The 13724-nt window shown below is 45.6% G+C and overlaps 2 protein-coding genes across 12 annotated transcripts in view; both read left to right on the top strand.

The window, feature by feature from the left end:
* Positions 1–6657, top strand: part of PHF21A (PHD finger protein 21A) — a 130299-nt gene extending 123642 nt beyond the window's left edge. For all 11 annotated transcript variants that reach the window (XM_057404029.1, XM_057404027.1, XM_057404030.1 and 8 more), the window contains 4 exons: positions 1090–1245; positions 2811–2886; positions 3221–3324; positions 5185–6657. In XM_057404029.1, coding sequence (XP_057260012.1) covers positions 1090–1245; positions 2811–2886; positions 3221–3324; positions 5185–5439 — 591 coding nt within the window. In that variant the 3' untranslated portion in view covers positions 5440–6657. The remainder of the gene's footprint in view (positions 1–1089; positions 1246–2810; positions 2887–3220; positions 3325–5184) is intronic.
* Positions 1–13724, top strand: part of PEX16 (peroxisomal biogenesis factor 16) — a gene marked incomplete at its 5' end in the record, with an annotated part of 167329 nt that overhangs the window by 123425 nt on the left and 30180 nt on the right. The window lies entirely within an intron of this gene.

Genomic DNA, 13724 nt, shown 5'->3' with positions numbered 1-13724 from the left:
GTGTGTGTGTGAAACTTGAACCAGTCAGTGACCAGGTGGGGCCTCAAATATGTCAGGTTGCCAGGACAGCCCACAGGCAGGGAGAGGAGAGGGCTGAGGTGCCCCTCTCCTCCTCTGTGGATGCTGAGCTCTTTCTTTCACGCCTCTGTGTTCCAATATCCAAAAACCAAACGGAAACACCACCACTGCTCCAAGCATGAGGTGGGAGTAACAGGAGGAGAGAGAGAAGAAAAAGTGACAAAAAACAGACTTGCCTTTCTGGGAAGTTAATGGCTGTATAAAAAACTGTCTCTGATAGTGATGCAGTAGTAACAAAATCCATTTTTTTTTAAGAGGCACTGCCAGTAATGTTTTCAGTTCTTCCTTTCAAAAACCCCTTTAGAAAACCTCTCTTGGTGTTCCTTCATCCTGGCTCTCAGCCTCTGTTAGTGATGAAATAAACCACTCTATATAGAGAATGAGAAAATCTCAAGTCACACCTCTTTTGGTGCGACTTGAGGTACCTAAGTGAAGTAAAAAGAATTGTCTCAGAGCATAATTCATGCTGCTTTTTCATTTACAAGCACAACACCTTTTCCTTCCAGTTTTTTAAAGGTGACCTAAATATCTGACAGTGTTCTTTTAAGTCACTCAGTTGGGGTTTCTTACATATTATTACTGGCAAGAGACAGCCTCATCAGCATTCCTGAAGTGGAGTTGGGCTTACATCCAGAAATGAGAAGGGTTAAGAAAGTGGGTAGCTCATCACTTTAGGCAAAGAAAAAAGGCAGGGTAAAGAGGGAATCTTAAAGAAGAAAAGCTACAGGGTAGCAGCTGTTAGGAGAAGCTATAGTAATAAGTGTTTGCAGTAACATTTTGCCTTGGGAGGACAGGGGGAGTGTTTGGGAGCACAGATGTCAGCGTTTCCGACATCCTGCCTGGTTTTTCTGTTCCACAGCCTAGAAAGGGCTTGACCATTTGGAATCGCCTTAGAAATAGTTTGTGCTGTAAACTTTGCATTCAGCTGGGATGTAGATGTCAAAGGTGAAAGTTCATTTTTTGCTTTCTCTCTCTTTCTCTCCCCCGCATCCCTTCTCCTCAATTTCACAGGGCGATATCCATGAGGATTTCTGCAGTGTTTGCAGAAAAAGCGGGCAGTTGCTGATGTGTGACACATGTTCACGTGTTTATCACCTGGACTGTCTGGACCCACCTCTGAAAACCATTCCCAAGGGCATGTGGATCTGTCCCAAATGTCAAGACCAGGTATTGTTTGACAGACAAATGGGAGAGTTATATACAATGCACTCCAAATATTTTGGGATGTTAAAGAAAATAAAGAGATCCCTTGGCTTTCCTAGATCAGGGCAGTCTGACACTGAGCAAATCAGTTTGATCTGTAATAAGGCTTATGTGAATTTCATCAAATTACCTCTATTGGAATGCATGCAGATACAAAACTCTTAGGTCTTGCTCTCACATGTGGGGTCTTTATGTGTTACCCATGTGTTTTTTCTGGCCTAAAGCATGCAGGCTTTTGGGAAAGGTTCTTTATGACCCGTAGAATTCTTGCTGTTCATCTGAAGCTCGTTTCTTCAAAAGTTATTAGTATATTCTTCTGGACAAATAAATAAAACATTTGCACTATCCTACTTCAGTAGATAGAGTAAATATAAGCCCCTGTTTGCTCATATAAATCAAACATCAGAGAGGTTGTCTTCAGTGATGTCTTTAATAATATCATTCGGCATCAGTATAATGAGGATATGTGAACAGTTTGGGGGTTCTTCCTTCCAGCTCCCTCTCTGAAAGTATACAGCTGAAGCGAACAGATTATATCTTCACATTCTGTTTATGCATTGAAATTACATGACAAAGAAGTAAACTATTGTATTCCCAACCCTTAAGTGGAGCTGCAGAAGCTGCAAAGGGTTGCTGATAATCATCAGCCTGAAGCTGTTAGTGTTCTGTCTAATAGAGCATATTGCTTCATCACCCACGTGATCTTCAGTTAGCCAGATGGTAGTGTAAGAAAAACAGCCTGACCTGCTGTTCAGCAGCATGAAAATGCAAAACTCAAGTGACTTGGTCAGTAGTTACAAGAGAGGAGGGAGTGTTACCACTTCCCCGCTCCTGCTCTTGCCCACTCTCACCTTATCTGTCCCTCATCTTTATATTTCTGTGATAGGTTCCCACAAAATTAGTGGGGGAAATCTGAGTAATTTCACTGTAAAGTGACCAAGTCCTCTATCTTCTGATTCAGTCATTAAAAATACGTGTCCTTCCTTTCAATATAAAGCTTGTTAGGATGATGCTTCCCCTTACAGAGAGTTTGACAACTCTATTAAGATGATTCTGATAAGAAGAGAAGTTAGGAAGGTTTTGTATTTTACTGGCCAGGAAGCGTGATGTTAGAATGTATGGTGTGGAGACTGTTCTCTACCATGAAAACTTTTGTCCCAGAACACCTAAGATCAGCAATTTGTCTGAACCATGAAATAATGTTTATGTCTGCTGGCAGGTTTGGGTTCAGATACGTTATCTTTTCATCCCTCTTTTAAGTTGTTCAGTTTCATTAGCAGACTTTATCTGTGGCTATGGAGGGGATTTGAGAAAATGCTGACATTTGTAAGAAACAGGCCTGCTTTGTGGCAGCCACAATACAGTTGTGAATAATTCCCTCTGTTAAATCTCAGAACAGGTCTGTGAAGCTTCATGTCAACGGGGCTGAGGCTAATGATAGCCATAAAAGAAAATCCTCAGTCTTTCCATCTTTCTCCTTTTTGCTTTCTTGGAGGTACCAGCTAAATCTCTAAACACTTTTCTTTCAGATGCTAAAGAAGGAAGAAGCAATCCCATGGCCAGGAACTTTAGCAATTGTTCATTCATATATTGCATATAAAGCAGGTAGGAAAATGGAGAACAACACTTTTGTTTCACTTTTAATAATGGAAGATGTTATGTCAGGAATGAGGTAGAGTGGTGCTTTCTTTACAAAAGGAAATTAAAGGGAAAGAACCTGAATCACTAGTAAAGTGAAAATAGCAGTCTAAATATTTGTTAAGCCTTCTTAGCAAATGATGTTTGTGTATGTAGGTGGAATTTGGGGGGTGATTCAGTACAAAAATTATTGAATTGACTTTAAACACAGTTACTCTCTTTACATGAAGCAGTTTAGACCCTCTACCCACTATTGTAACAGGAACATTTTAAATACTCCGGTTAATATTCCATTTTGCAGCAAAAGAAGAGGAAAAACAGAAACTACTTAAATGGAGTTCAGATTTAAAACAGGAAAGAGAACAACTAGAGCAGAAGGTCAAACAGCTCAGCAATTCTATAACGGTGAGTATTGCCCTCCCATATAATTCTGCACCTGAGTTCTGGTGCCAGAATGCAGAGGGAAAACTGTAGAGTGACTCCATGTACTAGACCTTTCTTCCACAGGATTTACTGAGAATTGAGTGAGCACTTTCCTTTGCTTTTTAAGACACAGGGAGCAGGAATGAAATACAGACACATACACTTAGACTGAGTCACTTATACCTGATCCATGCTGACCATATATTGTACATACAGTGCCCTATAAATATCAGGAGGTGACAAACATGACCCGGAGCACTATGATTTGTGGGCAGTAGATTAAGTCAAATTCTCCAGTGGCTTACTTCAATAACAATGGTTGGGCTTCTGTGTGTAATAAGATTTACAGTCTTGGTGTGCTTTCTAGACCTTGGCTAATATAGAAGTGACCATTTCCTCATGACTGACTTTCAGGCTCTTGCCGTGTTTCCTTGGCAGTAAGCAGCTGGACACTGTACATGCCTCTGCATAATATTAATTAGATAATGTCATATTTGAACCAGAAGTTGTAGTTTCCACCTTGGTTTATCACAGTAGTTGGAGCATACGTCTTAAACTGCTCTCTCTTCTCACCTTAATATGTAAATCAGGCTCTTGAGTTGCCAGTGTAAAGTTGGAGCCGTTCATTTCAGTCTCTCATGGGGCAACATCTGTAAGGCTGGATACATGAGTACAGACTTTTTAAATACAGATGCGCTTTCTGGTCTGTCTTTGCCTGTTAGAACAAAAGTGTCCCATGTTCATAGACCCGTAAATGCTGAGGATACAAATAAAATGATTGTGAGCAAAAAAGTGGTGAGAGGTGCTGGGTAGAAGTTCTGAAGACTGTCACCTTCTGGTTAGCAGTGGCTGGGCATCAGCTGAGCAGCCCTAGAGCACCAACACTGTTCCTCAGGGATGTTCCCAGGCAGATGGAAGCCCTTAACACGAGGGATTAACAGTAGATAAGGAGAGTGGTTTATTTTGTATGATCAATTTATTCTTTATGCTTTCATTGGAACTGTCCAAAAAGACACATTAGCTCTACATTTTGTGGTGTTTTTATGAAGCTATGAGCTGTGGGTGAAAATAGTAAAGCTGAAACCAACAGGGTCTGGAGATCAGCATGAAAAGGTTTAAAAAATGCAGGAAGGTTGCAATCTTTATGTAAGAACCTGCATGTTACAGACACCATCTCCTCCTTTCTGAGAGTTTTAAAATCAAGATGCAGGCAGGTTTTCACCCTTGAAACATCATTTGTGAACTTTTTTATCTTACCCTGACTCTTCCCTGAGGAGCTAGCTAGGTTACTACCCCTTCTAAAGGAAAGAAGTGGCCACAAAATAAGGTTTTCAAGTGAGGAAGGGCTTGTTTTTCTTTTCAAGTGCCCCTTTATTTATTGAGAGGAGGAAGTGATGTTCCTCCTAAAATGTATGTGAAAGCAAAGGCTGTATCCATTAGCAGGATGTACACACACTGTCAGCAGTCAGCTGCAGGAGGATGCCTGAGTTTGCAGATCTGAGCTAAAGAAATTTCAGCAACGCAATACTAATAGAAAAAATAGTAAGAACATATAATTGGAAGTTTCCCTTCGGAAGGAACACAAAAGGATGGAGCTGTCTGTGTTCATTTGCAGAACACCTTGGGATGAAAGGGGGCCATACCAGGTGAGACCAGCTTGCAAATACAAATTCTCTTGTGAACACAGCCCTGAGATTCTTTTTCTTCTAGCCTGGGAAATTGGAATTGTAGCTGCAGCCTTTTCTTTGTACTTAAGATTTAAATCTTTGAATCTCATATTCCTTCTTTTGCCTTCTTTTGTTGTAAGCTTAAACTTATTACCACTTTTCTGTCTCACTGCAGAAATGCATGGAAATGAAGAATACCATCCTTGCAAAACAAAAGGAGATGCACAGCTCCTTGGACAAGGTAAAACAGCTGATCCGCCTCATCCAAGGCATCGACCTTTCAAAACCCATAAACTCTGAGGTCAATTCAGTAGCCATCTCCAACGGCATGGACTCCACTAACAATACTAATGCTGCCACCTCCACCTTAGCCCCCTCCCCTTCCCAGAGCTGCATGGTGAACTGTAACAAGGGCGATGAGACTAAATAACACAGTGAAGTTAAAGAAGGAGCCAAGGGAGGTGGCGGTGAGGAGGAAGAGCAAAATAACGAAAACTCTAGTAAAGCAAAACTGGATTTCTTCTGGAAAGTGCAGAATTCTTTAGTTCTTTGGTTCCAGAGAGAGCGTGAAGATGCTTGTGCCAGGCGGCACCGGAGTTTGCCAATTGATCCTTCTTATTCTGTGTGTACATGCAAAGTTTGGATCATGTTACATGAATAGTGCCAGCTGGGGGTTCTTTGCCAGCACCATGCCAAGTGAAATAATATATTTACTCTCTCTATATTTTACACCAGTGTGTGCCTGCAGCAGCCTCCACAGCCACTATAGGTTCGTTTTATTTTTGTTCGGGGTGAGGAGCAGGGATGAGGGAGGAGAGCAGGTTTCAAATCCTTATTTGCAGAACAGTTTGTTTAGCTAGGGGAAAACAAAAACAAATCCAAAGAGCCTGTGGGCTTTTCCTGTTTCTAAACTCTCAGTACTATTAAACCAAAAAATACCAGAAATATAAATTATCAAATCCCAGTGCCCAGAAGGGACAAGTCTATCAAATAAGCAGTATTTACTATTGTTTAGACAGGAGATATACAAAAGGAAAGGAGATGGACTTTTCACTGAGTAACCAGCACATGCACAGGCTGAGGATCTACTGTCCCAACAGCTTTGGGTTAATCCTAATTCTTCACATTAAACAACAAGACGTGCTTTGCAGAATTGGTTTGGGTCCTCACACTCATCCAGAAGGCCTATGTTGGGAATGGGAAAACAAGAGGGCCAGGATCCAGGGTCAGCATTGGATGGAGGTGTCCCAAGAGAAAATGTGCATCGATTACTTGAAAATGAGATTCCAACCCTTTTCTATATTTATAAACAACAAAGGTATCCTGAACAAAGTAGCACATGACCCAGATGTGTGAACTGAACAGAGAAATGTCCTTTTCTTTCACTTCCTTTCTCTTCTTTTGGTAACAAGAACTAAATAAGGAATAGAAAAGCTGTTTTTCAGGCTGACAGTCTAATTAAAGAGGTAGATGGGACCTTGCATGGTATAGATTAGAAGTAATAGTGTCAGTGAGATACAGTGAGTCTTTGTGAGTCCTTGTGTCATCGTTTTGGGCACTGTTTTTTTATGCAAGGGCAAAATCTTTGTATCTGGGGGAAAAAAAAAAACAAACAACTTTTTTAAATTAAAAAGGAAAATAAAAGCTATTGAGGTCTTCCTAGTGTTACTTCAAATGAGATCAAGGTAAGAAACATTGTAAAAAAAGAAAAAAACATACAAAAGTGCTATTTGTTTCCTAAACAAGTGATTTCTATTAAAAAGGTGTCAGAACTGGAGAAAATGCTGTGTCCTTAGAATTTTTTAACACAGACTTTGCTTCTTTATGATGATATTCTGCTGTGTTTGTGTTTTAAAATCCAATGGGACAGTTTCCATAGCTTATATACCATCCGTGCCACTGGCTAAACTCTAAAGAGGATCCAATCCTGCTGTGCTGGATCTCGCCCCACCTGGAGGATCTGCCAGGCTTGTCTCTGCTGTTGCCATTTCTCCCCCATTCTTTCCTGTGTTTGTAACCCAGAGAAGAGCATTTGGCAGTGTGCTCGGGTAAGGCTTTTATAGTTCTGTGGTATGGACTGATCAGAGCTTGAGAATGAGAGACAGCGAGTTGGTTGGACTGAAATCACATTCTGTCACATCCTGTTGTTTAAGCTCATCTCTTATGTACGATCTTTTCACTCTGGATAGCAGAGCTTGTCTTTTGCTTCCTGTTATTATGGGCTCTGTCTCAGTTTAGAGTGCAGGTTCTGGTCGCTTAGGGTTGTGTCCCAGAGCTGCCTCATGTCACTACTGCGTGTAAACACTTGGGCAAACCCTGTTTCCACTGGAAGGACTGGGAAAATTCCCTTCCAGTAGGAGCAGAGTTGAGCCACTATAGACGCAACGTGAGTCCCTGGTGAAGTGCCCTTGAGAGCATGCACTAGGTGGCGAGGCAGGGCTGTTCCTAGTGGAAGATAGAAAAGCCTGGATTTCAAGGATGCATTTCTGAGCAAGAGGGAGTGAATACTCCAGACACTAGATAGCCTGAGAGAGTGCCTTTGCTGCCACAGCCAAGTGTGCTTCTGTGGAATCCTTGGAGCTGTTTTCTTCGCTCTCCTTTAGGATGCCCTTCTGCTCCTTAAGGACTGTTACTCCTCCTGTAGGAGTGTGCGCTATTTTCAGCCCTGAGCTCAGAAGTGATATCCCGAGTTCTCACATTTGTCTGTAGTTGGGAAAGTGACTCTTAGGTGCAGTTTTTAGCTGAGCCTGTGATAACCTTGACTCTGTCTTTTGATGTTTGAGTTCTGGAGCTGGCAGGGCTGGAAGGCAAAGTTAGCTCGAGTGGCAGGGAGACAGGCAGGTGATGTCAAAACTGATCAAACTAAAAATGGCCTTGCATCAACTTAGTCACCAGTGGGGGGCATTCCTATAGGGCAGGCAGCACTGGGCCAGCAACCCATAGCATTGAAACAAAGGACTGAGCATTTCAAGGCATGGAGAGAAAAGCCAAACTGAATTTGAGCCTTCTTTCTTTAGAAACCCAGAGACTTAATGGCCTGGAGAAACTGCCTGTTTGGCCAGGTTGTTGTTCTCTGTAGTTGGCCACTTGGGTAACTCTTAGCACCATCTTCTGAAGCATCAAGTATGTTCCTGGTAAGAGACAGTAGGGATAGGTGCACTGTCTTGATGGTTCTCCTGTTCTTGTTTCTGGTGTTAGCTTCTGAACTCACTTGGAAGCACTTGCACTATTTGGGGGTAGCAGCTATGCCTGAGACTGGAAAGTCCTTTGGTTTTATTTGCCAATTCAAGAAGGGATAGAAGCAAAATTCATATGTAAATGTGAGTGCAGTTAACCAGCCAGGAGATGTTGAAACAGGAATTACTGCTTTTCTGAGGCATCTGCTTGTCTCCAGCATCAGAGTAGATAGATAAGTATAGACTTTTATGTCCCTTTTGTTACAGCGTTTGTGTTCCAGACTGTTAAAGGTTGCCTTTAGTTAATCATTGCCAGGCAGAGAAATGATTTTAACTTAGGCTTGTTGATGCTACTAGCTAGTTCTGCCTCTCTCTGGCTGTTTGGATGCTTTTCCTCCTGGCTCTGCAGCTGTATCAGTCAGTAGGCAAGGAGCATTCCCACCATTGCCACTGGCAATGGTGCTGCCACATAGACAGGAGTGATTTGGGGTTATCTCTGCCCAATTAGCAGCAATGGGGTGGAAGGGGAATTGGCATTTGCTAAATACAGAAGAAAATGTGAGTTTTCTGGCAGTTGCAAGAGGTTCCAATCAAGGGAGAAATCTAAACTCTTTGACAGCTTAAAGCTCAAGTTTATCTCCTGGGTTTGCATCGGTTTGTTTTCTTGCTCCTGTAATACCTGATACAGAGTGAGTTTGTAATAAAACCTGTGGTGTTTTGCATTTCCAAGTCACCATCAAGATATTAACTAATTCTTATGTCATTGCCTGTCATTGGTGGGAAATAAGTAGCTTTTAAGTCTCTGTTATAAAGGAGGAGATGAGACCACAGAGGAAGCTCGTGTTGGAGCCGTTCTTGGCTCTCAGCCCAGTTGCTTAGGGCTTTAAGAAGTCACCCTGCTGCCTCGCTCAGAAATGGAGCAAGGATTGCAGAAGCAGTATCTTCCCTCCTCCTTGCAATCTCTTCTTTAACCAGCTGGAAAGGTGTCTTGTGGTCAGAGTGGGAAAGGGAGCGTGGGACCTGGCGAGAAGAATTAGTGTTATCATTAGTAAGCTCATGACCTTTGCATGGGGCCAACAGTGGTTTTAGTGCTGCAGAAAGCCCAGCAAAGGCAATGCTTCTAGGGCTGATTGATTGGCAGGTAGGGTGAGCAGCAAGGGTGATTCTGGGAGGACATCATTAGCCAGGAGTTACCACGCTAGCAGGATGAACTGATGGTTTGCTTGAGCAAAACAAGGGCTTTGTTGCAGCAAGTGTGTGCCGGTGGGGATATGGATTAAAAGCTGCTAAGTTGGAAACTGCAGAGGTGATAATTTATGGGCAGATCTGATGGTTTTGCTATAGGCAGGGAACACAATATTGTATGTTATCCTTCTTGGCTGACCAGGCTTAAGAAAGCAAATCTGTATTCCAGCTGTCTAGAAACATGAATCCCGATTCTGACCTCCTTGGCTTCAAATCATCATCTTCCCTGTACCATTGCAGAGCCACCCTGAAAAGCAGCATAACCAGCATTCAGGAGGACCCAGAGTGAAACCTCCCTCTTAGCCTCACTAATACAGGGAGTAAACTCTGGAATCCGCATCCTTCCCATGTGGATCCAAAAGAAAACAGTGGTGAATTTGCAGTGCATGTTTCTCATTTCCCCCAGCTGGGTTGCACCCTGCCCTCTCTTTGCTTCTGAAGCACTGATGGCAAATGCGTGGTTTTTAATCACACATGTTTGTAAGGTACCATATTGAGATGTCAAACCAAAACTCACTCTTTTACTGGGGCCTCCCTCTGCGAGCTGCTCAGATAACCACTGAAACACTGGTGTTACACTTCCTTGTGGACCATGCCCCCTTGGGCAGAATCTGTTGTGTCTTTCCAGAACTGTTTTGACCCTTCTTCACCTCCGTTTGTCCTCCCTTTGGGATTCTGACGTTCAGCCTTGCTGGGTTACTGCAGAGAGTATGTACAAGAGTCAGGAACCTGGAGAAAGAGGAGGATGTTCTGTCGTGCAGCTAATTCATTTGGCACTTAGGCTTGCCTGGCCAACAAACTACCTCAGCAAAGGCCATTCCCAAGCGCTCTGTGGATCCTGTAGTTTATGGCATTCGGAAGGCAAAAGGTCTCCAGAGAACCCTGCCCACAGGGTTCTGGTCTCTGGGGGCCTCACAGTGACACACTGTTGGATCCTTGTTGTCAATGGTCAGACCTGGGCCAGGGAATGCCCTAAAACCCAGGTGGGATCAGGAGAACACCAGAGCTGCAGACATCTTGTCTCCAGGTTATTGCCGTCTTACTCAGATCCTCCTTTAAGCCTCAGTCCTGTTTGTAACACCTACAGAATGGAATGTAATACTTGAAAACTATGACTCTCTCTATCCTTTACCTTTAGCTCCCATTTCCCTCCATGTTTCTCTTTTATCTGGGACAAGAACTTTCTGCATCATTGTGTCTTGTATAGGCTGAGCACATAGTTGAAACTTGCCAATAAAGAGAATTATTTATACCATGCACTGGTAAGCTTGGTAATTACAGAGCCATCAAAAGACAAACACCTCTCCTGGAGGTTCATTTGAGATGTGGGCTTGTCTCAGAAAACCAAGACCTTACCTGTGTGAGGGTCTGTGTATCCCCTGTCAGTATTACTGACCTACTGAGGAGGGAGTGGTAAATAGGCTCATTGAGAGCATCGGTGCTGTGCCAGGCCCTGGGGTATCGATGAGAGCAGCCAGGACAGGGCTTCTTCTCTCCCCAGGCCAGAGGTGGGTGCTGCAGTGATAAAGGGAGGGAGCCTGAAAAGCAAGAGCAGTGAGAAGGGGAATAGGGCTGGAGATGGAGGAAAGGAAGCAGGAGGATCAAAGGACATGAAGGTTATATGGGGTAAAGCAGAGCAGAGGGAAGAAACGGGAAGAGATGAGAAGGAGGGAAAGTGAGGGTAGGAAAAATCTGGGAGTGAAACAGGGCTCCATTGTGAGGAGACACGTATTGCTGCAGTTACAGGGCTTGGAAATGCAGTGGGAAGACCAGAACTAAAAGGGTCTCTGTCCTGCCTGGGTTTCTGACCAGGGTTGGTCTGTATTCCTCAAGCACCAAGTGTGGTGGGAGAAAAGAGCTGCTCAGTGAAGGAGTGGGCACCAAGTCATCCCTTGCTCTGCTGACATCATCCCATCCTGACAGTGCTTTTCTGTACCACAGCATGGGATAAGGCAGATCGAGCAGACCTGGGAGCAGCCAGAGCCTGCTCCAGTCAGGAGCACATTAAGTAACAAGGGTCTTGGCTGGAATTATTCCCAAGACTTGCTGAAGGTTCCGCTCTGCCAGCGTGGCTGCGCCTCCCTGGTTCAAGTGCCATCATCACCAGCCTGGTTGAAACCAGTGCCAGCTCCAGAGGGCCTGGGTCCGGGTGAGTGATGCAGGTGATGCTGGGCAGGACTCGTGATGCAGGCACTCCTCAGCCATCCCATGGAGGATCTGTACGTGGGGATTCCTGCCCTCCTGCTCGTCACATCCAACAGGTCTGTGCCAAACCCGCTCCGTGCAGTGATGCCTCCCTGTTTCCTTAGGGTCTGGTTTCTTTAGGGGCAGAGGGGCACCTCACAGTGCACCCAGACCTGGGTAAGTTCAACGTAACCCTTGAGGAGCTGAGGGCCTGCAGCCCATGGGCACCGTCCTGGCAGAGCGGCTGTGCCAGCTCTCCTGTGTAACCAGTGAGTAAGCTCAGTGCCTGTTCTTCTTCACCCTGTGCTATCCAAGAGATGTCAAGGGCTTCAAACAGCCCAGTTCCTGCTCTAGGAAGGAAGAAGTGCTTCGGGGCATGTTTACTATTAGGAGCGCCTGGAGCACTCAAAGGTCTTGTAAGCTTGGCTCGCACTATCTGGGTGGAGAGGTGGTACGGAAAGGCAGCAGCAGCAGTGAGCACGGCGCTGTATTGATCTGCTGCTGCTGCCCAGTTTTCACTGAGGAATTTGCATCCTTTTTCCCTAAATTCACACTGGCAAATGCAGACTTTGACCCATCCCTGCCCCTTTGGTCGCCTGCTGCCTTCTAGCCTTGGTGCTGGAAAAGAAACTGAGATTGTGCTTTGGGAAAGCCCTTTTCTTAGTGAGCAACCAGAATGGCCTTGAGGTGCCTGAGGCTGTGGCTTCGGAAGGTCCCGCACTGGCACAGGGCTGTGTTCAGTGGCCAGCCTGGATTTGGGATCTCCAGCACTGAGGAGGTCGCTGTGCATGGAACAAGCAAGGGCAGGGGCTCCCCTTGCTCCTTGGATGAGGTGGGACATGCCAAAGCTGAGGGGGAAGGTGCTTATTGAACAAAGAAACCCCTCCGTGCCTCCATTCCCCTCCATGGAGCAGGTACTGGCAGTCGTGACGCTGCAGGAGCTGCTCATGGGCTGCAGGCAGTGGGAGCAGACACAAAGCAGAGGCACAGGCGTGCTCCCGTGTTGGGTGCCGCAGGAGGCTGCGTGTTCCTGCTTGCCCTGGGCTGATGAGTAACATCAAACCACAGTTTCAGGTGTTTCCTCATCACTGGCATCAAAACAGCGATCGACTCTAGGGGCAGGAGCAGGGCCTTACCCAGCTCCCGTACAGCAGGTGCGTTGTCCCCGAGTCACCCCTGATGCCGTGTGTGCCAGCCAGCCAAGGCTCTCCTTAAGGAAGGGTTAATGCCACGTAAGCTCCTGCAGCCCCACACAACCGGAGCCAACAGGAGCCATGTCCCAGGAGCTGCTTCGCACCAGTTATAGCTGCAGGGCCCCCCAGGCACCCTCCAGCACTGGCAGAGGTGTTCTGGCCACCTCTCACAGTCCCTCAGAAGCAAAGCACAGGTTGTGAACTGCATTAGATAAAGCAAGGTAATGGAGAGCTGGGGGAACACTGCTTGTGCCAATTGCTGCTTCTTCCACTGCATCAACAGCGGTGGAACCTGTGGTGCAGAGACGTGGCGCTGAGCTCTGCTTGCCTGGCAAGTCTGGCGCAGCTCCCCATGCAGTGTGTTGTGTTTTGGGGGCTGACTGGCTCTAACCTACAACCACCCACTGTGTCCTCAGCTGAGGGTTGTGACACCAGCTCTGCTTGTTTAGAGAGAACACTCAGGCCTAAATCACTGCATCTCAGTAGCCTCATTGATACCATCACGCCCCATGCACTTCATCCTGTCCCCACACACCCCAAACCGGAGCTGTAAAGTGGGAATCCCGGCTTGGGATGGGACCAGGAGCTGGTGCTGGAGAGCACCATGTCTGAGCCCTGGTCCCTCCCCAGCCTGCCCGACTCCTCTGGGTGCTTTAGGTGAGGAGCCCCCAGCCCCAGGCCTGGTGCTCCAAGAGCCATGGTGTAAAATACCCTGTCTGGCTGGTGCTGCTGTGCTGTCACAGACTCACACCATGAGCACACTCGTGAGCTGGTTTGGGGGTTCTATCTCTATTGTTAATAGCCTGATGCTCACAGTGCTCCGCAGTCTCTTTGCTGCCTTCGGGTCCCTTGTGGTTTCAGGTTTGGTACAGATGTGTTTAGATTTTAGTAAACTAAATTGGGGGGGATGGGGGACA

Source organism: Pezoporus wallicus, unplaced genomic scaffold (assembly GCF_028554395.1).
Source record: "Pezoporus wallicus isolate ANWC-B61680 ecotype Strahan unplaced genomic scaffold, APGP_CSIRO_Pwel_v1 contig_8673, whole genome shotgun sequence".
Taxonomy (NCBI): domain Eukaryota; kingdom Metazoa; phylum Chordata; class Aves; order Psittaciformes; family Psittacidae; genus Pezoporus; species Pezoporus wallicus.
The sequence above is the reverse complement of the archived record's forward strand: the minus strand, read 5'-3'. Positions and strand labels throughout refer to the sequence as shown.